Below are 24165 nucleotides of genomic sequence, written 5' to 3' on the forward strand. Positions count from 1 at the left end.
TCACTCCAGTTCACAACCTGTTAATCCCCACAACTGGCCATAATCACGTCGGGAACTTTTTCACATCAGTCATCCGAGTACAAAAGACAGCTCCGACAATGCACTGCCCCTTTATACCTAGTGTATGCATGTCGCTATCCCGTGACTTCTGTCACTCAGTGTACATTTGAACATGGCCGATGGCCGATACTGGCCCGTAACATGAAGTATAGACATTGTTCAATAAAGAAACTATGCATAACAAAATTGGCAGCGTACTGTGTTCTAAAATATATTCATCATTTGAAAGTTACATTGAAGGTGTGAATACATAAATGAAGAAACTGACAGTAATATTGCATAGTACTGCATCTCTAGGTTCAGTGACATTGCGAACAAAAGCCTACGACGTTTGGATACCGGCGTTTGACTCATGAGGAGAACAAGGGAAATGCCATAACCCTATTTTCCAGAAACTTCGCTCAGTAAATAAGCAAACATATCTCGGTTTATCCGTACATACTCGACAGTTTCTAAAAAGAACCATGTTCAAAGTTTTTTGAGGTGTCTCTTACTCCGCGATATCTTCAGAGAAATGGAGGCTCAGTGGGTAGCGTTGCGGCTTCTTAATTTTGCGCATTATGTTCGAAATCCAATTATTACCATTATATTTGTTTTTCATTTATATACGTACTTCCGTAAGTTAGCACAGGAATGGTTTCCAGTATACACTGGTAACGTTGTCCTTATTCGTCTACTAATTGTATGTCAGATGAACGAATTAAAAAGAGAAAATTATTGTTTTCGGTCTAATTCCTGTAGTATACCTTTATTCATAATCAGCTGTGAACTTCAGTTTCCAGAAAAGCGATCCGTTATGCATAACTTGCCGCGAAATTATTGCCAACGCGCGAAATCTTCACCAATGTTGACGGTGTTTCTTCCCCGAGTGAGAATCATACGAAGAAACATCACTGAGGCAAACCTGCCTTGGTGCGATGATCGTGGTGTTGAAAATATCTGTACTTCGAATGTGTCTACGATCGGTCTCATCTAAGGCGGAATGCACCAAATCTTCATGAAGAATAAACATATGAATAAAATATAGGAAGAGAATGAAACTCGGAATCCGAGAATTTAAAAAAGAGATTGTAGCTCTCAATATACCATACACACACATATATATTAGATAATCAATGTGTGACACTTACTGTGAAGGCCAGTTGTAATTTTACAGTTACTATAACGCTCTTGTATAGGCCTGCTATAATTTAATAGTAAACGTTCGTGCAGTAACCTTTTACAGATATGGTTAGGTAAATGCAAACAAACTAAAATAAATAAAAACAATCGGGTTTCGAACACTGGGTGCACAGTTAAGAAGTCACAACGCTGACCACTGAGTCACCATTTCGTCTGAGGATATCGCGCGGTGAAAGACACGCAGAGTACCTGGAAGACATCCCGAAAACCTTGAAGCTCGTTTCTCTCGAAACGGTCGAGTACCTACAGATAAGCCGAGACACGTCTTTGCTTATTTTGACTCCTCTTCCACTGAGCGTAGTTCCAGAGAAATTGGGCGATGGCACATGCCGTGGTCCCTCGTCAGTGCCACACCTACGTTTATTACCGAGAGTACGATCGTACGGAGTATGAAGTGTAATTTGTGATTGGGATGGGTGGCATGATCACCTTTAAGACTACAGCGATCCAGTGTTTAACCAACATCGATAACAATATGCAAGTCGTACATACTGTGCCGAAGGAGCGCCAGTTGAACCTTCTGGAGGGAACAGATCTACGGGTATAAGAAACACGATACCACTAAAATTTTGAATGAACGAACTCAATTCACACAGTACACCCATTATTCACTCTTCAGTCCGGAACCGCGTTACTGCTACGGCCGCAGGTTCGAATCCTGCCTCAGGCATGGATGTGTGTGATGTCCTTAGGTTAGTTAGGTTTAAGTAGTTCTACGTCTAGGGGACTGATGACCTCAGCCGGCCGAGGTGGCCGAGCGGTTCTAGGCGCTACAGTCTGGAACCGCGCGACCGCTACGGTCGCAGGTTCGAATCCCGCCTCAGGCATGGATGTGTGTGAAGTCCTTAGGTTAGTTAGGTTTAAGTAGTTCTAAGTTCTAGGGGACTAGTGACCTCAGAAGTTAAGTCCCATAGTGCTCAGAGCCATTTGATGACCTGAGCAGCTAACGTCATGATCAGTGTTCTGGGATGTTCACGATGTGGTGCATTCGGAATTTATGCCTGAAGGCGTCACCATGAACTCTGCAAGATCCTGTGAGAGCGCCAGAAACCAAAGAACTTCTAAATAGTTCGTCCACAGAAGGAGCAGCCTCTCCTTCATGACAATGCCAAACAACACATGAGAGCTGTTACAACCGCAACAGTCGTACACCTTAGGTTCACTGTCATCGATCATCTTCCATAGTCTCTACATGGCCTCCCCTGATTTTCGTCTGTTTTCAGAACTCTAACACCTTCGATGACTTCATTTTGGTAGTGATGGAGCGGTGCAAGCATAGGTGAGGTTGTGGTTCCGTCAGCGAAGCCAAACTGGTCTCTCTTTAGAAGACATGTGTTCGTCCCAAGGGTGACTATGCTAAGAAATAAATATGTAGACATGAAGAACAAAGAGGTACATCGTTAGCAAAATTTGTTTCATTCAAGAAGTTTCAAGAGTTTTCACATAAAAAATTCAGAGGCATTTCTTTTCAGCACGCCCTCTTAACTACTTGGGTGTTGCAATTTGCATGGATATGAAATGAAATGGATCAATAGTGGGTAAAGTAAGTGTCGTACTTCAGTTCATTTGTAGAATACTAGGAACAATCAATTATTTATACAAAGGTGATGGCTCACGGAACACTCGCGCGACCCATCCTACAACATTGCTCAAGGATGTGCGAACGTACATCAAATAGGGTCAACAGGGGATAGCAAAAATGGTCACACGTATGTCTGAAATGAATTTGGGGATTTACCACAGCTGCCAATATTTCGCTCTCGCAGGGGTCCACTAAGGGAAGGTTACACCGATTATAACGCACACGGAGGAGTTTAAGCATTACACATGTCTTACTTCGCAAGCCATCTAATTGTGTGTGGCCGTGAATACTTCTGATTCTACTAACTGATCCCCCCTGCCCTGTTCCATTCACGAATGGATGTGGGAAGAAAGACTTAATTCGGAGGCTTATTCAATCTAATTTCTAGAATTTTGAAGTCGTGGACATTACGCGACATGCTCTTCCTGGAAAAAGCGCTCTCAAAATTTCGGTAATATACCTCTCCGTGATGCACAACTATCTTGTAACGGCTGCGAATAAACTTCGTTGACCATCTCGGAAACGCTCTGGCGCTGACTAAACGATCCTGTGACGAAACGCACACCTCTCGCTTCTCCCCCCCCCCCCCCCCCCCCGCTATCAGTACTACCTAACAAGGATCCCCTACTGATGAACAATACTTAAGAATCGGTCGAACAAGCACCTTATACGCCACTCCACTTCCTTCGTGGATGAATCACATCTTAAGATTCTTCCTATGAATCTCAGGTTGGCGTCTGCTTTTCCTACTGTTCGTTTTATGTGGTCATTGGGCTTAAGGTCGTACTGGATAGTTTCTCTTACGTATTTTACGGTAGATGCTATTTCCAGCAGTTTGTCATCAATAGTGTAGTTTTACAGTATTGGCTTTCTTTTCCTATGTATACATTTATTTACGTTCAGGGTCAACTGGCACAGCCTGCACCATTCATCAATCCTCCGCAGATCATTCTGCAAATCGATACTGTCTCTTGACGTTGCTACTTTGTTGAAGACAATCGCATCATCTGCGAACATTCTTAAAGAGCATACGACACTTTCTACTACATCATTTATATACGAGGAGAAGTCCTAATATGTCGTACAATAGTAAGTACCCTCTTTCGTGCATTTTTCGGTGTACAGATGTAGATGGGCATACACAGCGTTACTGGTTTACTGGGCTTGGCGCCACAGAAGATGATATCTATTTGTCCTCCTCCAAACATTAAAATGACTTAATAGACCAGACAGAATCAGACAATACGACGTCTATGGCGGCCTTTTTAAAGTAGCATGACGCAATTAACCTGAAGTGAAATTGAGGGAAACCGCAAGAAAAAACTAAATCACAAAAACAACTGGCAGTTTTCGCAGCACACCGCTCCTCCTAAAAACAGAAGGAATCTTGGCATTATTTTGTGATGCACACGGAAACTGCCAGCCTAACAGCTTTAATGACACGGCGGGATATGAAACTGCGCGCTGAATGCGAGAATGAAAAATTTTCGCGAAATTCTTCACGTAGCAACATGATGCCACATATTACGTATGTTTACTGGGAAAACTACGTTAACTCTACTCGGGCCGTTCTTTGAAACGCACTGAACGCTCACATGTCGCTGGGGGAAGGATGGAGGGAGGTTAGTTACCTTCCTAGCGTGCTATGACTGCAGGAGAGTTCGTTCGCATACATGTCATCGCAATTCGTCTTTCACTAACGCTTTAGTGTTACATTAAGAAAAGTATAAAAGCAAAGGATCTTCCAAGCCAATCTACAAAATATATTTTATTCTCTTTGGAGGGAGGCTTGTTACAGCAGCGCTCCCTTGGAGGGTGACTACCCCGTGTTCAAGGAGTCACTGGTTCGTAATTTGGAGGTTGCGCGTTGGCATCCCGCTTCGATCGTGGTGTAGGTTTCGCATGTGCCGTTATTGTATTTCTCCCCTATATACAATGACAGAAATATAGAGTGATACACCATGATGACCTCGACCGAACACTCCGTTATTTCTATACTCATCAGATATACTGATTAAAATTTCATCTTTACGCAAGCAGCGATAGGATTGTTCTCATCGAGTCAACAGCAAACCACGGCCAAAAATAGCAGTTCAGCTACACATGTTTGAGCCGAAGTTACAAGCAGAGGATGAAGAGGGAGAGAAATTGTATGAGGATATTGAACGGGTGGTTCGGTATGTAAAATGACGTGATAATCTTAAAGTCACGAGGTATTGGAACGTGGTACGAGAAGACGAAAATGAGATTGGTAGCAGGAGTGAGCGAGTAGGAAGACTAATTGAATTCTACAATAAATTTCAGCTAGCAATAGCGAATACACAGTTCACAAATCCGAAGAGAGAGAAAAAAAAGGGGGGGGGACCGAAGTACTGAGGATTCATGAGATGCGTTTGAAGCTCTTTGAGACTATAAATATATTGCGAGAATGAATCCCGCAGTAGGCAGTTCAACTGAAGAAGAATGGACATCTCTAAATAGGGCAATCACAGGAGTTGGGGAGGCAGACACAGGTACAAGGAAGGTAACTGCGAAGAAACCTTGGGTAACAGAGGAAATGCTTCAATTGATCGACAAAAGAAGTACAAAAATGTTCGGAGAAGTCACTTAGCAATGAAATGAGTAACAAATGGAGGGAAGCCATAGTGAAATGGCAACAAGAAAAACGTGGAGAAATCTAAAAAGAAATGATCGTCGGAAGGACTGATTCACTACATAGAATCGTCAAAGCGACTTTCGGCGAGATGAAACGGGGGGGGGGGGGGGGGGGGGGAGACATGAGCGATCCAGTATAAGAGTCAAAATTCAACAGAACTTTGGAAGATTTGCGATCAAATAAAGCAGAAGGGACATACCATTCCTTCGAAATTGCTAACTCCACTGGGAGAAGTGGACACCAAACGACTAGTGAGGTTGCAGGAGCAGATGAGCGTGAAGTATCGCACTATCACATTAACAGCTCACACATCAGAGTTGCTGATATGAATAATATGCAGAAGAATGGGAAAGAAAACTGAGGATCTATTAGATGACGATCAATTTGGCTTTCGGAAAGGTAAGGGCATCAAAGACGCAATTTTGCCGCGATTAATAATGGAATCAAAGACTTGTCGACCAGGTAAAAGCGCTCGACAATGTGAAATGGTGCTAGATATTCGAAATTTTGAGAAAAATAGGAGTAAGATATAAGGAAAGATGGGTAATATAAAATATGTACAAGAAACAAGACGGTAGTATGACGAGGATCCGGTTTGTTGCCCATATTATTCAGTCTATACATCGAAGAAGCAATGACGGAAATGAAAGAAAGCTGCCGTGCTGGGATTAAAATCAGTGTGAAAGGATATCAATGATAAAGATTCGTTGATGACATTGCTGCCCTCGGTGAAAGTGAAGAAGAATTACAGGATGTGTTGAATGAATGGACAGTTTACTGTGTACAGAACATGGTTGAGAGTAAATAGAAGGAATAAGAAAGTAATAATGGTTACAAAAATGAGATTACCGACAAACATAAGATCAAGACTGGGGATCACTAAGTAGACGAAATTAAGTAATTCTGCTACCCTTCAAGTAAAATAACACGTGACGGATGAAGCATGGAGGACATAAAAAGCAGATTAGCACGTGCAGAGACGATTCTTGGACAAGAGAAGTCTGCTAGTATCAAACATGGACCTTAATCTGAGGAAGGAATTTCAGCAAACGAACGTTTGGAGCACAGCATTATATGGTAGTGAATCATGGACTTTGGGAAAACCGGAAAAGATAAAAAACCGATGCATCTGAGATGTGATGTTGAAAATTGGGTGATCATCATATACCGAATGAGGAGGTTCTCCGCAGAATCGGACTGACAACAAGAAGCGACACGATGATAGGACGTGTTAAGAGAAATGAGGGAATAACTTCCTTGGTACTGTAGAAAGAGCTGCAGAGAGTAAAAACTATAGGAGAAGCCAGAGATTGGAAAGTATCCAAAAAATAATTGAGGACATCAGATGTAAGTGCTACTCTGAGAAAAAGAGACTGGCACAGAGAGGAATTCGTAACAGGCCGTATCGAACCAGTCAGAAGTCTCGTCACTTTTAAAAAGTGCGAGCTATTTTCGGTACAAAAAGAGCCATTCCTACGGATGATTAATGGTGTATGTGATGCCTGTTTGGTATGTTCTAACGTTGCTGGAACTTTTCTGGTCCAGGCCCAGAGGACGCCATCGCCATCTTCCGGACTTTAGAAAAGTCGAATCACTGGCATGAGTAATATGAGAGAATCACACAGCAGACTGCACAGACATTTGGCTGTGGTGCAGAAACTGCGAACCGAGTGGGTACGAGATGGACTCAGGACCAATGAGGGCTAATAAGAGTAGGAACGACTACACCACGCGTATGTAGTACGATTGTTCGAATGGCACTGACGAGCAGACAGATGACAACTGAAATTTGGGAGGAGGTTACAGGCAGTGTGTCACCACGACCCGCCGGGAAAATATTTCCGAAAGCTAGGTTGGAATCTCGACTTGCAATGCTACGTTTACCTTTGATGTCATACTACAGGCAACATAAGCTGGCATGGTGTAGAGAGAGTCGACTTGGGCACACATTCTGTGGCGTTCAGCGATCAATTGTGCTTTTTAATGGTGCCCAGATCGGCGACAACGTGTCCATGAACCAGCTGGTGACAGGTCTCTGTTTCATCCAAAGGAATTATGGTGTGGGATCCTACTGGATACGGCAGTACGTTTGACTTGCTACTGGTTGAAAATATGCTGAATGTTTAACGTTAAGTGGCAAGAATGCTAAACCCTTCCTGACCAGGTCAAGACCCCACACTGCAGATCAACCGCAAAGAAAGCCTTCAGCAATGTACGGATCCTGGACATAACTGTCCTCTCCCCTGATTTGTTACTCATAGAGTATATTTCGGATACAGCATATTGCTCACGAACATATAAGTCACCCGCACCAACGAAACGGGTAGGTGTTAGCTAAGAAGGTCTGTCAGTTGACCTTTTAAGATTCTTGCCCTTCAGTTGATTGAGAATTGTTGCTGGTTTTCTGAGACGAGCGTGGCGTATCATTTTGGCTATGTGGCTATTGCGACATCAAAAACGTCGTCACTTGAGCATATCCTGTACGGCAAATCTAACTTGAAAAATAAAAGCAATCTGTGATTAATAAAAACTGTGTTATTTCGTCAATGGATTATTGAGCTGCATGATCCGTTGACAGATTTGGACGCTGAAATTTAGTCAGCCTCTTTGGTTGCACCAATTTTTTTATGACAGTGGTGTAATTATCGGTCCACCAGTATCCTCCATCCAGCATTCTTTGGAGTGCGTCTTTCATGGGCAAGTTGACGGGTGTTCTGTAATCAAATTTTTCTCTATAGGCCTACATTCGTTGGACTTCCTGGGCACTACACCTTCTGTTACATGCATGTCCGCAATTCCTGTAACGAGAAATGCTCCATGTTCGACAAGCAGTCACGAACTGTAAGAGGTTGTAAATTCCACCATGGGCACATCACGGACGATTTTCAAAGAAAAGACACCAATGTCTATGTGGCAAGCAGCTATTTGTTATGAAACACAAGCTGTTCAGGACCTTGTAGCGCCTCAAATATTCGGTTCCGAATCTCTGCATCTGCTCTTGTAACACATCACCCACATTTACGATGTGTGGCGGAGGGTTGTTGTGGAACCACTATCTTTGAACCCTTCCCTACTCTGTCCACGAATACTGAAAAGAAAGGCGATCAATATAGCTCCGAATGAGTTCTAATTCCTTCGTGTTAATTTTTATTTATTTTTTGTAATGGCCATTTCGCGATACGTACGTGGGAGGAATTTCTTGAAATTGACGCTCTCGTAATTTTAACAGTAAAACTCACCGTGATGCACACGCCTCTCTCTCTCTCTCTCTGTGTCTGCCGCTAGAGTTCGCTGAACATCCCTGTAACGCTCTACTGTCGACTAAACCAACTCTTGACGAAACGCGCCGCTCCTCGTTGGATCTTCTCCCTGTTTTATGAATCTAATATGGGAAGTGTACCAGGGTGAGGTGCAATAATCAGCAATCCACTGACCAAGTTCTTTCGGGAATAAATTGCATTTGCTTAAGATTCACAATGAATCTCAGCCTGTAATCTGCTTTGATTTATGTGGTCATTTCACTATAGGGGGATACGGATTGTTTCTCCTAGGCATTTTACGGTGGTTACTGTTTCCAGTGATATGTCGGCATTTGTGTAATCAAACAGTTTTGTTTTGTTTTGGGGCGCAAAAACAACTAGGATCATACGCGCCCATGTCAAAATTGTAGAAAACGAAGAGGGGAGTTAAGAACGACTACATGTCAATCCCAATCGATGGAAGAGAAGACAGCGTAAAACAAGGACGTGGAGAAAGGTCTATAAAATACGCCATAGAAAAACGGAGGTTCAGAACTAAAATTTAATGGCCTTCGCCATATTGCTACGACGGATAAAAAGAAAACGCGATCGACAGTCCGCGCATCATTCGCAAAAACGGCCGATAACTCAGACGGCAAACACAAACGGGAACGCAAGCGGCTAAAAAAAGACGGCATTCCGTCGAACAGTAGTTTATTACTTCGCCTCTTTATGCCCATCACCAATCGTCCACCCTCGGCAAGTCATCCAGCGTTTCGCTGAAGCCTTCTCGATTTTCAGACAGCAGCATCGCCCGCGAGTAGCCTCAGAGAACCTCCAACGTTATCCACTAGTTCATTAAACTGTAAACAATAATGGCCATCCGAAATTCCTACACCAAAGTATATAAAGAAAATATTCCCGAATTCGAGTCAAGAACAGCTGTCAACATGAGTAATTTCTAAGTAGGATATCTTCGGTGTAGCGAAGCAGCTTAAATCACTTAAAGGCAAGGCCTCCGGTTGAGATTGTACACGAGTTAAGTTCCTTTCAGAGTATGTTGATACAACAGCCCAATACTTAGCAATCATATACAACCGATCGCTCGTCGAAAGTTCCTTACATACAGATTGGAAATGAAATAGGATTAATCCGATGAATTACAGATCCATATCTCTAACGTCGATTTGCAGTAGGACTTTGGAACATATACTGTATTCGAACATGACGGGTTCTCTCGAACAGAACGATTTATCGACAAACAGCCAACACTAATTCATAAAATATCGTTCATGTGGTATTGTATTGTATGGAACTGGGGACCTAGAAACGACGGAGAGGCATCGTCACCGCCGTAGTCCTCAGTGGTCCACAATCCCACAACAGTCCACTCACCCCACCGCCGCCCCACACCGAACCCAGGGTTACTGTGCGGTTCGGCTCCCTGTGGACACTCCCGGGGACGTCTCGCACCAGACGAGTGTAACCCCCAATGTTTGCATGGTAGAGTAATCATTGTGTAAGCGTACGCGGAGAAAGTGTTTGCGCAGTGTAACTGAGGCGGAATAAGGGGAACCGTCCCGCATTCGCCGAGGCAGATGGAAAACCGCCTTAAAAACCATCTACAGACTGGCCGGCACACCGGACCTAGACACTAATACGCCGGACGGATTCGTGCCGGGGACCTTGCCGCTCAGAAAGCAGTGCGTTAGACCGAACGGTTAACCGGGCGGGTTTCGTTCTTGTGGTACTCAACTAGCTCTTTATTCTCACAAAGTAATGAGTGATATCGACGGTGGATGTCAAATGGATTCCTTTTTTTATATATTTTCAGAAGGCTTTTGACACTATTTCTCACATGCGACTTCTAACCAAATTGCGTCCCTATGGAGTATGTCTCGGTTGTGCGACTAGATTCGTGATTTTCTGTCAGAAAAGTTGCAGTTCGTAGTAATTGACGGAAAGTCATCGAGTAAAATAGAGGTAATATCTGGCGTTTCCGAAAGAAGTGTTATAGTCCCTCTGCCGTCCCTGATCTACATAAACGATATAGGAGGCAATCTGAGCAGCCCTCTTAGATTTTTTGTAGTTGATACTGTCATTTACCGTCTTATAAAGTCATCAGATGATCACAACAAATTGCACAACGATTCAAACAAGATACTGGTATGTTGCGGAAATTGGCAATTGATTCTACATAACGAGAAGTGTGGAGTCCATCCACATAACTACTCAAACGAACCCGCTAAATTTCGATTACAAGACAAATCACACAAATCTATAGGCTGTAAGCTCTGCCAAATTCTTGGGGATTACAATAACGAATAATTTAAATTGGAGCTGTCACATAGATAATGTTGTGTGGAAAGCAAATCAAGGACTACGAGTTATTCACTGAACACACAGCAAATGCCACAGGACTACTACAGAGACTGCTTACACCACATCTGGCCGCCCATTTCTGGGGCATTACTGTGCTATGTAGGATCCGCAGCGGATGGGACTGAGAAAGGACATCCAAAAAGTTCAAAGACGGGCATCGCGTTTGGTATCATCGCGAAATATGAAAAAGAATGTCACGGATATCATAAGCGAATTGGGGTGGTAATCATTAAAGCAAAAGCGATTTCGTTGCGGCAAGATCTCATGAAATTTCTATCAACAACTTCGTCCACAGACTGAAAATATATTTTGCTGGCGCCCACCAACAGAGGGAAGATGGATCATCACAATAAAATAAGAGAAATCAGAGCTCGCTCGGAAAGATTTAAGCGTTCATTTTTCCCGCGCGCTGTTCTACGAGTGGAACGGTTGCGAAATAGCTTGAAGGTGGTTCGATAACCCTCTGCCACGTACGTAATTGTGACTTGCAGAGTAAACATGTTGATGTAGATATTTAAACTTGCTCAGTGTATTCCCGAAATTACCGCCACATCTGTCGATTCTGTTTCGTCAAGAATGGCGTGTTGTATGTCAGGAACTCTTGCCACAAATCTCTTCCACCACTTGGTAAATGGCCGCATTTTGTTCACTAAACGACTGCGCGAAACTGTATCGAATTCATTCCGGAAGTGAAAGAAGACGGGATCACCTTATCGCCTTTATCTACGGCGCTCTGGGTATCATGGACGAACAGAGCGGTCCTCTGTTTCCGGAGTTCAAGTTGACTTTTAGGCAGCAGATTTTCGTTCGCAGAAAACGTCATAATGCGTGAGGATGACAAATGTTCCATAATTCTACGACATCGGTATAAGCCTATAATTTACCCTATGACCCTCCATGAAAACGGGATTTATCTGTTTTTTTTTGTTTTTGTTTTTTTCCAACCGCTGAGTATCCTTTGATGCTCCAGTGGCCTACCATAAACAACTGCTAGAAGGGGAGGCATGTTCTTTCGCATGGCCACTGTACAACCTCTCAGATGAACTGCCTTTCCACTACTGAGGTCTTTATTTTCTATTTTGGGGTCGCTCATCATTATCTGCCATTTCGGCGTCAGTGCGACAGCGGTAGGAAGACCCGTATTATGATCTTCTGCGACGAAACATTTTCGGGAGATATAATTCAGTATTTCGACCATTTTTCTGTCGTTCTCCACTCCGGTGTCAATATGGGCACTGAGCGACTGAACAGACTGTTTCGATCTCTTCTCTGACATTATGTTACGACAAAATTTCTTAGCTCTTCTTTTTAAGTTCGTTTGGCAAAATTTTACTTTGGCTTTTCATATGAAAACATACACTTTAGGATCCTCTAAGGTCCGCATTAACTTGAGTTTGAATACCTGAGGCAGCGTCTCTGTTTTTCAATCCGAGCGACGTGTTGGTATCACTCTCGGTAAAGTCTGATAACTTTCTTGAAGTGGACTACTGACCTGGTATTCATATGTTTGAAATTCGCCATCAACAACATCGCTGCTGGTAGAAAACTAAATCACGAAAAGAACACTCCGCGATGCGAGTTCAAATTGGATATGCAATATTTTGAGCTACTACGTAGAATATCAAACTACGTGAAAGCTTCAGAGAAGGGTACAAAGAAAGCCATTCCAGAGATATAACATTACTTACTGGAAACGGGAGTATTACTTGTGACATAGCACAATGGCACTTGCGGAAAGGAGACTTATGTTCTTACACCAGCTGTAGAACACGGCCGTCATTCTTCACGTGGCAGAAGTACAAACTAAATGTACTGTATGTATTGCATGCGACCTACGCCATTTCCATAAAAAAGTGAGAATTTTCTTGAAAACTGCTCTATGTAGAGAACTTCTGCCTTGTCCACAAGGTAACTATGCTCCTTTTGGGTAAGTAGAAAACTGAATATGGTGGCTAAGACGTCTTTCAGCTATTGTTAGATAAAGACTCCCTTGTCCCTTCAGACATCTCCATGCATAATGCTCTTAGCTACGCACGTCCACGTGTGTAGTTATTCACGCACCATCCATTGGATTGGCATCTCTGTTAATTTCTTATTTCCTAGGCTAGAATCCCGCGAAGAAAAGCTTGGTCCATTTACCACCCTTTCGTTGGCCAAATGCACAGCTCACTTTAGTATTAATTACATTTTCATCTAGTCTGTCCCCTAGTCCATTTCTCTGCTTACTTCTCTCTCCTGGTAAGTCCATAGTTCTAATAATTCCCGCAATTTCTCGCTGCGCTGCTCTCAGATTTTGAAAGGTTTTCGAATTAAAAGTCCATGTCTCAATGCGGCTAGTCACAGTTGGTAATACGAAGCGACTGTAACTTTCCTTTTCAAACGCTTTGAGTACCGAAACCACTACAGGCAACTTTTTCTCTTTGGTTTATTTAATTTGCTGACGATCAAAGTTGTTAACTACAGCTGCACAGTATGTAAAAAGTTCTTTATTGGTCTGTGGCTCCATTGTTAATTTGTATAATTTTTGGTTTCCGTAATTGGTTACACGTTATTTAAATCTTATTTTCAGGCCTACTTTCAAAATTTTTCTGTGAAGTTTACTGGTTACTGCCGCTTATATGTACTAGAGACAAACAGTGAAGTATCAGCAAAATGAAGAATGCCTTTTATCATGAGTGCTGCCACCTGATAACGGCCTCTACGACAGTTTGTATCAAATATTAACTACAAACTCGGTAAGAAGTTGCTATAATTACGCCTGGAGGGGAGCTTTATATAAAAGTGAAACGTGGTGTACATGAAAAAGGGAGAAGAAACACTGGAAATATTTGAAATGTGGTCGTAGAAAATAATGTTAAAAGCTTTGCGGGCGCGTTAAGCTCGAAATTAAGAGACACTACACAGAATACATGTCATCTTCGTTTCTCGGATTCTTTCTTCCACAGCAGCTACCGTTGCAAAATGACAGTTGCCATTTAACCTATACAATTATAAAGAATGTTTGAGGAAAGAAGATCATCGGAAACTTCTTACAAAAAGAACAATGATTCTAAAGTGAAAAATTGAAGGAGCAACTGAGAGAAAAAATTGATGGGCCAGAGAAATGAATCGACATTCTACGATGAAACATTGGCGGCGAATATAGATGAAGGTGCAAGATAACAAACATGTTACAACGAAATAAGATGATTCATCAGCTGGAAGTGCAAGGTATTTCGAAGGTGAGCTTTGAAAACTTAACGGAAGCTCAATTTCTTCAGCCAACTACAAGAGACTGGTAAGGTGTTACCTTACATATGAAGCAGGCCCACCGCAAATCAAAGTTGTGCCACAGAATGTTTCGACTGAATTCACTGGAAGACGGTATGATAGTAGGAAGGAAGCCTGTTAAGACATTACGAGCTTCGGCTACGGTAGGGCGAATTGGCTGCATAGCGTTAGCTCATAAAAATGATTGCAGTGATGCTATAACAGATTCGGTTCCCTATATCAGTAATTTAATATTCGGAACTTCGGTAACACCAGAGACTTTCACTTTTTGGCGATTGGACGTTAGTACGCCCCACATCTCAGCCAATGTGATCAGGGATAGGGAATTTTCTCTCTCTCTCTCTCTCTCTCTCTCTCTCTCACACACACACACACACACACACACACACACACACACACTATTTGCGCTTGTATGACATTACAATTTTACTATTCATTATTTAAATAGAGTGTTAGCTAGAAGAAACATCAGTGTTGTTGTGCACCCTTCAAAGCTTCCTGCAATTATAATGCGTCAGAACCTACTTCCAGAGTGCGCACCGAAAGCTTGCAGTATTGTAGGCAGATGTAACTCTATCACGTCGAATATCGACATTCTTCGGAATTCCACGCAGTAGCAACCACCACCTGTGACTTTTGACCTGATAATTGTAAAACCGCCAAAGTTATGCAACGTGACACCGTAGTCCAACAGTTTAGTTATCGATGGTTATATCTATTGTAACCTAATTCAATAAGTTTTCTGGCCTCACGTAAAAAAAACCGTGGTCATAACATGTTTCTTACTTCTCTATGGTATGTCCCTACAAGTCATCATATACTGCTACCGTTGTTTCTCACAAATTTATACATTTGATTAAACACTGTTGTTCAAAAGAACTTGCGTATCGTTGTTTTAACTTTAATGGTGATTAATATTCGACAGACAAAATTAATATCGTGCATAAATATACAATATAAATGACTCTGAATATACACAGATGTACAGCAGTTGTCTATCCCGAATTGTCGTTATTACCTTATTTCCTCATAAATTCCTGTTTGCTTAGAAACTGCCATTTATTTATTTATTTATTTATTTACGGGGACGAATCATTTCCTTTCGTTGTTTCCTAAATGTCAAATTCTCTAGCCACATCAAAATTAGTGTGTTCTAGATTTCTTATTGTGAATTTATTTTTATTTAAATTTTAATATATTGAAGAAGACATGGGATGAAAATTCGAGTTACCTAGCAGTTTTATGAATCTTACACAAGAAGTCGACATTATATTTAACGATGCTTCCGTGGATTTGTTGGACAAGAATAGTGGAACGAATCGCCCATGTAGCTGATAAAGGAATCCTACCACTTATCAGTCAGATACCACAGAAAACAAAATTCAGATTGACCGGACTGAGATGTGTACTCTGATTCCTACGAACATGATTCCCCGCGTCTCGAGGACAGCGCCAGCCGGCAATTATTATTGTCAGAAAACAGTTTTCACGTATATAAGTATAGATATAAAACTTACATATTCAGACCCATACATAACAGGTTTTTCTGACGTCATGTGCACGACATGCTTTTCCAACAGCGATACAAAACCAAATTACTTCATTTATTGCTGTGTGGACGTTCGCCGATCTATTTTACAATTCTGCGTCAGTACAAATAGAGATATACCAAAGTTCGAAGAGGTCACAAAAAAGTGTACAACTGGAAAAAAAACCTCTTACAACAAGCTCAGATTTTACAATTGGTATCTATACAGTCATATTAGAAACTAAAATGAATACAGTTCCTTTGACAATGAGAGTATGCGGTGCCGCCCGGTGCCTGGAAGCACAGATAAACAATGTTCATTGTTGACGCGGAAACCGCGTGTCTTCGCGCAAGGCATGTTCTACGTATCACACAAGACAAGCGATGTAAATGTTGGGAAATTACAGAGATGGTACGAGTTTCTTACGGGCTTTTCAATTTATTAATAGATGACAACCATTTTCCCGGTCAGGCAAACGTTGTGTACGATTAGTTCTAATTTTTAACGGCCTCACCTTTCAGTAGCAAACACAGCAAGTCGCTCGAACTGTTCTAGGTTTACGCGTCCTCACAGCTAATGACAGCCACCTTTGTACGTCACGCTCGCGCACGCACACACACTCACACACACTGCTCTGTAGTACTGATCACAACATAAAACGCAAAGATTATGGCTGCCGAGCGCAGTCAGTAAATGAATGAATGGATGAATGAAAGGAAACAACGTTTCCTATTGGTCGCCTCTACCACGCTGCTTGTGACGTAGGAAAACACTATAAACATCAGTGACGTAACTAAATATAGCAAAACTTCACAGTTTTGAACGCATTTTTGCAGTTATAAATAATAATATATATTTCTGTATTTGTTTTCATATGCATTTAAGCTGTTGTTTCTTTCTTACAATTGCTGCGCCACTAACCGAGTGGTTCCGCTCGCCGTCCGCCATTAGCGCCTGAGCATCTGATAGCGGTCGTTCTCGGTGGAAGTGATCGCGATAAATAAGTTGTGCACGTAAGAAGTTTATTAGAAAATTAGTTTGTGTTTAATAAGAGTATGGTACTAGAAAAAATATATTGATGTGGGTTTTAGTGGATACAATCTGAAATCGATTGTATATCATAAATTGTGTAATAGACTGAGAAATAAAGCTCATATACTTTTAAGTCTTTCCCTGTCGTTCTTTTGTATTATTACACTCTAATGGCTGTATTAAGGAGTTCCAACTTTAAAATTCTGCCCTCGTTTTCAGAATGCTCACATCTCATTTTCTGCAGCGTTCAAAGAAAGCCATCCCCCTTCTGCTTCGGCGCAATTTTGGTATAGTTGCACCTGCCCTACAGAAGGCTACAGATCCGATTCAGCAGTTATTCATCGATAAAGTTAGAGATTATGCCAAGAAAAGCCAGTAAGTACTAAAAATTAAACGAATTTAGAATAGAAAAGAGCTAGATTATGTATTTGTATTACATTGCACCCTAATGCATCAAGTTCCTGGAGTAGTGATTAATTAGAAACGTAATGAATATAATAGCATTTCGTTCTGTAGGATGTAAAGGCATGAACTTCGAAAATCTAGCTTTCACATTCGTTGGCTACTCCAACTCTCAACCAAATTATCATCTTGCAACCTATCATAGACCTCAAGATATGCTACAGGCAGTCTGTCACCACAACCAAGCTATCAGACAGGTCAACCAAATCTTTTTAGCCAGTTCTTGGAGCAACAGAAATCCTATCACTTCCAGGTACTATATGAAAAAGTCCAGATTTCTTTAGGTTTTGTTAATGTGTCAACAGCTGCAGAGGAGTCAAGTTCTTACCTTTTGGGTATCGAGATATGAAACCACTTCAAGAAAATAGCATGAGTGTAGTTTGAGTGCAAGGATCACAGCAAAATTATGATTAAGTGAAATTAACTCCATTTGCGTAAGGCAAATGCCTGTGGTTGCTCAAAGCGCTACTCAGATTAAATTTTGTGCAGTTTTGATATATTCGGATTTTACGTGGGCTGTATTTTGTAGCTTACCTCTGCCCTCCTTTGCTAGACTTACACCCTCCAGTACCTTACATTAGCGGCACTCTGTTGAGATTTTCCCTTGTGACCTCCACCAAATTACAATGTACTTGATACTAGCAGAGGTATTGAATGTATTTCCAAACAATCTACACAGAACTTCAAAATGAATATGTATACACTAACTTGTATGGTATGTACAGATTATGCTTTGTTTGTATGTAATACCTTGTGTATTACTTTACACATCTTTGTTTGGGTGGTGACAAGTATGCCATTTGTGTAGTAATATATTGTAGAACGTATTGATCATTGATATCATACATCCATAAACAGAAATTGAAATAACCCAATGTTCATTTGGTTGCCTCTGTGTTATGTTTTTAAATGACGATTGAAGTGGCATACTGAGCCCAAGGTCTTGATAAAATTGAAAGGTGACAATTGATTTTGCTTCCTCCTTTGTTTTATACAAACGTATCACAAAAGACCATGAAGGTTGAAGTAGACATTCGAGCTCACACTGAGGCTTGCCAACAGTTGATCTTTGTGTGAAACATTCATGCCTGGAATTGGGGAAATGACAGTGGTGTATGAACTACCATCTGTCATACGTTATAATGTGGCTTTTGGAGAAAAGATGTAGACTGGTAGTGCACTGCTCTCGACAGACAGTGTTTCTCGTTTGAGGCCCAGTCTGCCTTCTAATTTTCACGTAACATGTATTGAACAATGGTATACTTTGAAGTTTAAGATGTATAACAGAGGATGTGAAAAAATACAGATTGCTACTTACCATAAAGAAGACATGTCAAGTTGCATAAAGGAACAATTAAGACACTCACATATAGCTAACGGCCACAGCGTTTGTCAGTAAAAACACACACACACAAGCAAGCACATCTCACGCACACATGACTGCCAGCCCCAGCATGTTGGGCCAGAGTTTATTTATCTAAATAACAAATAAAATGCAGATAGCACTGTAAAGCACAAGCTGCAAATTAGCGATGATTAGGAGTTAGGTGGCGTGTCTTTAGAATTACCATGCTTAAGAATGCCAAGCAGCCAATGTTTGGGACATTTGTTCATTGTAAGAGTAAAGGTGTTGCAAGAAAATTCCACTGATTCCTTAGAAAAACTCATTTCAATTGCATAGGTTAACTTCCTGTCACCTCTGTTCCACTAACAAGTCCCAAAAGGATACAGCTATCGGCAGGATTGAAAGTCTTCATAATTCACTATCTGGCTACTGATAACACAATGTTCACCACCACAGAATCACTGCCTAAAGACAGCAGATGTGATCACAATGTTCAGTGCACAATATCTGTACTTATGTGTGGCATCACGTACTTTATCCTTGGCAACCATTTGCATATTTTTCTGCATCAACACTACTTCAGCTACTCTCTCTTCTGAAAATATGATGAAGTAAATTCTAGTACACAAATAGTATGTGAGGAAAAAGTGGTTAAACTAGATGAATATATTGTTAAAGAACTATTGCTAAGATAGTGGATTCAGTCTGCATTTGCTATACTAATTAGGGTTATGCGATTACAATACCCCGTAACTACAGGCATCCCTTTGGACTGAGTGCTTTAATCTCTATCTTAGTTTGTCTTGGGAAATTTACTTTATGAACTAGGGACTAGGATTATCTACACTCTTGAAATAGAATACTTCTAGTCTTTTCAGGAATAAGCTTCCACTCAGTGTTGTCACATCTCGATAAATCTAACTGTAGACTATGCCACATCTGGAACTAACGTGGTCACGTGACAGGGTAAACCATGTTCCATTTCAAAGTAGCGCACATTGTTATCTTACAATGCAAAGACGAAAACTGTTCATAGAAAATACTTTCTGTTAACTTTATTACATTTATTACCAAGGAGAAAGGGGTGCGTGTACTAACATCTAGGTGTAGAAAAAATATTTAAGTAGAGTAAGTCAGGGTTGTGCAAAATTAAATTATGAGATAATGATGCTGAGTAGGATATGATCGAAATTCAAAATCAATTACATTGATGACGTGGACCAGTGTGTTAGGCATTAATTTGCAATATTTTGAACAGTGCAAAGAAATACTAGTTTTGTATTTAAAATCAACACCTTTTGTTGCACAGAAGTGTGTTTCGAGGCTAACAGGAGAACTCTGAGAAAAATTATTCTGACTGTGATATCTGGTCTTAAAAGATGTCAGAACAAATGAGTCATCACATCCATGAACGAGATGCTTCAAAATGGGCATGGTACATTTTTTTTTTATGAAAAATGAAATATGACAATGGAAGCAGTCAGTGGTTAATAGTGGCTCTCAGATTTTACACTGTTGGTATGTTAAAGTGTTGAGGGGAGTATTGTCAAACAAAAGTGCCAGTCAGTGTTTAATTATTGTGCTGTTGAAGGCTTTGACTTATAACTGTGTAGTGTGTGGTGCTTTCTCATTTGCAAGAATACCTCAGTGTATGCCATTAATGCTTTCCATCCCTGTTGCTTAGAAATAAATATGACAGTGCCACCACTCTATCTAGACCTTCAGTTCACTCTGCAGGGTGATAAATTGGCTAGTGGTAATGCAGGTGTGTCAGCTGTAATGGTTACTGTGGTAGTTGGCAGCATTTTGAATAGAAACTGAAGTCTCTTAATGCCTGTGAGATCTTGTAAAAATATTAACAATACAGCAGTTCCAATTATTCAGATTATAGCTGTCAGTACTGTGAGGTATTTGTAGATGTTACTGTTTAGTGATGGACTAAAATAATAGCGCAGTAAAAAAAAAGAAGGGGGGATTCACTGTAGTTTAAGGAGGAAATTAAAAAGCTGTTAAAAAGAGAGAATAATATCGCAGGTTTAAAAGCAGTAACAGGCTTGCAGACAAATGTTAAATGTCTTTAAGAAGAGTTTGACTTCAAACTTCAAGGAATTCCAGAGCTACACACAAGCCACAAATCAGCTATAAAAACCAAGCAAGTTGTAGGTACAATCCTGCAATGCCTCAAAGACAGTCCCCTGCTGCTTTTACTAGTATGGAAATGAATTATTGGACCATAAATGCTATAATAATGATGTTCACTACTTCTTGTCACACTTTCTTTCTAGTGTATTTATTTGCAGCATGCTCTGTTACAATATTTGCAATACTACATACGTGTGTGTGTGTGTGTGTGTGTGTGTGTGTGTGTGTGTGTGTGTGTGGTGGAAGAAGAAGGAAGGACCACCACCAATAGTGTCATATGCCTTCACTTCATGAGACACTGCGGAGATGTTTGGTATTTAAACCAGATCATTGGCGCAAAGTCTAGTGATCAGGAATGCCACTGCCTCTCTTCCCCTTGCCAAATAAATACTGGCAGTGAAAAATTTTCCCTTGCTTTGTGTGTAGTGTGTGTGTGATTTTCTTGTTTCTGGATTGAGTAATTTTTATGCAAAACAGGAAGGTGTAGGTATAGCACCTTTAGTTCAACTGGCTGTGAATGATGGTATCCCTGTTAAACACAGAATATACTACAGATCTAGCCTGATTCTTGATAAATTTTCATTTGGGTATTCCTATAATAATAGAGCCTGTCTCATGTTAACAGGTCATCTACACCCTTCCTCTTTTAATAAGGCTGTTCTCAGATACTGCATGCAGGTGATGTCTTGTTAGATTGTAAATGTATCTTGTTTCAAATACAATGAATACTCTGTAAAAATCAGTGTGACTTGGTGGTAAGTGTCAGATTACAGATAAAGAAAACTGTGTTTATACTCTCAGTTGGTCTTAGGATTCTTTTTTGTTGATCATTTGTTTCACTTCTGACAAGGATTTGTGGATGTGAAAGTTGACAAGTTTGGCTGTGGTTTGACGACCACATCTTGCTGTTGGTTGGCAAATAACTGGCCTGGATAAGTAAGTTCAATGGTCGGAGGAATGCGATAGCATGCCAGTTTTAATAGGGCCATCCGTGGGTAATGATTGCAATGTGATGTTCAAACCAGCTTTTTGGTTTGATGACAGCTTTACCTTACCTTCATGGTTTGCTTTGGTTTTCGGTGTAGAGAATTCCACAATACTTATAAATTTCCACAAATGAGATTCTTAATCTTATTTGTTGTGTTGTTAATACATTATATGCTTTATAATTTTTGAAAACCTTTACTGAGGTTCATTTTGTTACTTAGTTATGGCAATACATTATGTGTGATTACCAGATTAGATATTCACTGGGGTTGAAGATGAAGATGACTGGTATAATTGTCCATTGTGTCTTTAATGCAGGAAGGTGGTTACCAGAGGTTCCTATGCCAGTGTGTTGCTTGTAAATTACAGGTTACTGAAGTTCCCGAGACATTAACACCAAGCACAGGCATCTTGCACATAGTGGACAACATTTGGAATAGTAGCGTATCCTGATGTTTATTGAACATTACTGTAATTAGACATCTGGAGAGGACTGAACAAATGAACACCCATTTCCTAAAATAAAGATAAAAGTAATGTAACTTAAAAACATTTTTATGTAAAATAAATAATGTAAATTTTCATGTACAAAAGTAAAGAGCAGCAACTTTCTAAATAGTTGTGAATTAGTAGTTACCTGACAATGTCCTCCCAGTGCTACAGGTTAGGCATCAGATCTAGTGCATCCAGGGCTCATGCATCCATCAGTGAAGCCAGTAGATTTTTTTTTTCTGTTGAATTATAATAGCATGCAGTTTAAAACTGGAACGTGGTCAAAAACAGTCCAAACATTGTGATGCCACATGTTTTTTATCCTCCAGTGACACAATGTTAGTGCTCAAAGAATGTGGAATGTCGTGCAGCTTTGCCCTATATTAATCAGTTTAACTTCAGTGTACTGGATTTACAAGCAGTGCCAGTCAGTTCTTTCAACAGTATGAATGTCTGAAATCATTCATTCTCACCATTCATTGCCACAGCAGTTAACACATTGCACTCATGTTTAAATTTATATCTCACCATTCTGGTTAACATTTTTTGTGGTTGCCTTAAACAACTTCAGGCGAATGTACATGTTTCCTCCAGCACTTTGATAGCCAGTTCCTGATTCTTTCAGATAAAATGGAAGACATAGATGAAACCAAGGCTGAGAGCAATGAATGACAGTGTCAAATTTGGAATAGATAATTGCATTAAGAAGAGAGGTGGAATGACAATTTTCAGTTGCATAAAAGCTTTGACCATTGCTGAAGTATTTCTTATAAAAACTGGGTCTCTTTTGACCAGTTGACACTTAAACCACCATCTGTCACCTGTATGTGCTTGATTATTATTGATTGTGCAAGTCATTTGTAAGATTTTATTAATGAATTTAGTGTATTTTAGCTCATCCAGGATTTTCATAGCTTTATGTCATTGCATTTCTTAATTTTTGATACTTCCACAGGGCAGCAGGAGGAAAATTAGTGGATATGACTCCTGAAATAGAACGTGAATGGAAAGCAGAACTGGAAAAGGTAGCAAAGCAGTTTGGTGGCAAGCCTGGTGAAGATATGACAAAATTCCCAACTTTCAAGTTCACAGGTTTGTGTTAATTGTAACTTTCATATGAAAAGCAGAAAAACTTATTCATTTTAGTTATTAATTGAGGTACTTTTAAGCAGTGACTATATTTGACTTTATTTTATTTGTTTCAGATCCAAAGATTGATCCTATCAACATGTCCTAATTGTATGGAAATCAACTCGATTAGTGTTAATTCTCATTGTAAATATTGATTAAATAAATGTTGTTAATATCAGATATCTGAAACCTATCATATTACATTTATTTTGTGTTAATTAGAAAATGTGAAGACTCATAGAGGAAGAAGGCCTAAGTGTAAAGCTCCTATTAATACAGAAGTTGGTTTGAAGAAAGTGATCTTCACCAGGTGTGGACCTAGTGCTCTTGCTTTCACTGACTTGCACATCCAACTAAATAGAGACTTACAGCTTAATGTGGGACACAGTGCAGCTAGGCATCTTCCATGTATATAAAGTATTCCCAGAGGTAAAGTAAGTGATAAAATTTGTAGGAATCACTGAAAACCAAATCTCAAGCTTATGGATTTGTAAACTGACACCTACTTACCCACTGAGTTGTGCAAAATTCAATTGTATGACAAATAGGATAGTTGGTTTTGTAGTGAAGCATAATTTGGGAGTTTGGATCAATATATTTCTGCTTCAGCCACCAAGATTTCAGCATTTTTATGAAAGGGAATTACTTTTGGTGTCATTATAGCTCAATATCTA

The 24165-nt window shown here is 40.4% G+C and overlaps 2 protein-coding genes across 3 annotated transcripts in view; one reads left to right on the forward strand and one right to left on the reverse strand.

Moving 5' to 3' along the window:
- LOC126188941 (ETS-like protein pointed) overlaps nucleotides 1-16585 on the reverse strand; it is a 798299-nt gene extending 781714 nt beyond the window's left edge. The window contains exon 1 of one of the 2 annotated variants that reach the window (XM_049930684.1): nucleotides 16415-16585. The gene's annotated coding sequence lies outside the window, so the exon portion shown is untranslated. The remainder of the gene's footprint in view (nucleotides 1-16414) is intronic. The other variant, XM_049930685.1, reaches the window with a different exon arrangement.
- Nucleotides 16586-16801: 216 nt separating this feature from the next.
- LOC126188944 (ATP synthase-coupling factor 6, mitochondrial) lies at nucleotides 16802-23671 on the forward strand. The gene is made up of 4 exons (XM_049930687.1): nucleotides 16802-16913; nucleotides 17152-17307; nucleotides 23316-23452; nucleotides 23566-23671. The coding sequence occupies exons 2-4, from the start codon at nucleotides 17153-17155 to the stop codon at nucleotides 23595-23597; spliced, it is 324 nt and encodes a 107-aa protein (XP_049786644.1). The 5' UTR covers nucleotides 16802-16913; nucleotide 17152; the 3' UTR covers nucleotides 23598-23671.
- The last annotated feature ends 494 nt before the right edge of the window (nucleotides 23672-24165 follow it).

Source organism: Schistocerca cancellata, chromosome 5 (assembly GCF_023864275.1).
Source record: "Schistocerca cancellata isolate TAMUIC-IGC-003103 chromosome 5, iqSchCanc2.1, whole genome shotgun sequence".
NCBI lineage: Eukaryota > Metazoa > Arthropoda > Insecta > Orthoptera > Acrididae > Schistocerca > Schistocerca cancellata.